Source organism: Condylura cristata, unplaced genomic scaffold (genome assembly GCF_000260355.1).
Source record: "Condylura cristata isolate star-nosed mole 26May11 unplaced genomic scaffold, ConCri1.0 scaffold00050, whole genome shotgun sequence".
Lineage (NCBI taxonomy): Eukaryota > Metazoa > Chordata > Mammalia > Eulipotyphla > Talpidae > Condylura > Condylura cristata.
Window position 1 is genome coordinate 1,207,629 of NW_004567151.1, and position 1,065 is coordinate 1,208,693.

The 1,065-nt window shown below is 61.7% G+C and overlaps 1 protein-coding gene across 1 annotated transcript in view; it reads right to left on the bottom strand.

Moving 5' to 3' along the window:
- Positions 1 to 1,065, bottom strand: part of VASH2 (vasohibin 2) — a 20,744-nt gene that overhangs the window by 12,329 nt on the left and 7,350 nt on the right. The window contains exon 3 of the mRNA XM_004694897.1: positions 721 to 858. Coding sequence (XP_004694954.1) covers positions 721 to 858 — 138 coding nt within the window. The remainder of the gene's footprint in view (positions 1 to 720; positions 859 to 1,065) is intronic.

The following is a 1,065-nucleotide window of genomic DNA, read 5'->3' on the forward strand; positions in this document are numbered from 1 at the left end:
GTCAAGGAAGAGTAAGAGGACTGGACGTTCAAGGGGGGACCCTGGACCTTTTCTGAGCAGGCCCTGCCCCTCTTTCCAGGTGAATCCTCTCACGGGGCTCGCTGCTATCACTGAGAATGTTCTCGATGCTGTGCTGCAAGTAGCTTTCTCTCCCTCTCTTTTTAAAGATGTATTCATGTATGCATACAGGAACTGGGGTGCAGGCCAGAGGTGCAGGGGTGAGAGGGTTCACCAGAGGCAGAGTGGGGAGCAGGACAGGCAGATGGACTGAAACCCACTGCTGAGGGGAGCAGCGGGGAGACAGAAGGGGTCTGCTGTGCCCTGTGGTCACCTCTGGAGCTGGTGATAGAATTCTCCCTGGTGAAGGGTCTGGGGGACCGCACTTCCCTTTGGGTGTTTTCCACCACAATGCCAGGTGGATACAAAAAATGACGACACCGCCTGTCCCTCCAGGCCCCTCTAGGTTGGACTCCTGTGTCCTGAGTCTGGCCGGAGAGCTGACGCCAACAGAGGCATCACTAACCGGTCACCCCGATAGTGGTTCCAGCGGACGCTCCCTCTGGGTCACCCCTACATGTAAAATCACAGGGGCCACCAGAGCAGCTCCACACTATCCCCAAGGAGGCGGTAGCTCTGCTCCACATGGGCCGGGCACTCGAGAGCCAACCAGCATCAGAGCGGGCCGCCCTGGGGAGGTGGAGAAACATCCAGAAAGGATACATGCCCAGGATGACAGCCTCCAGGCATTTGATAGGCAAGGCCTCCCGGGTCATCTCCTTGGCGGTTTCCATTAGCCTGCGGGCCAGAACACAGCAAAGGGCCTCAGCACTCACGGGCTGCCGCCTTCGCTGGGCCTGTCTCCGCGTCCACCAGCAAGCGGTGGACACCATGCCAGGCAGGGGAAAGGGACGCCTCGCCCCGCAGCGGGAAGCCCAGGCAGCCCACACCTGGCAGAACCCTAACCGAAGACCTCCCCCCAGCTGGCTCCTGCGGGTCGGTGCCCGGGGACCCCGTGTCCTCGCGTGGCCCAGGACCAGGGAGGTCCGGGGCCCGCCCGACGCACCG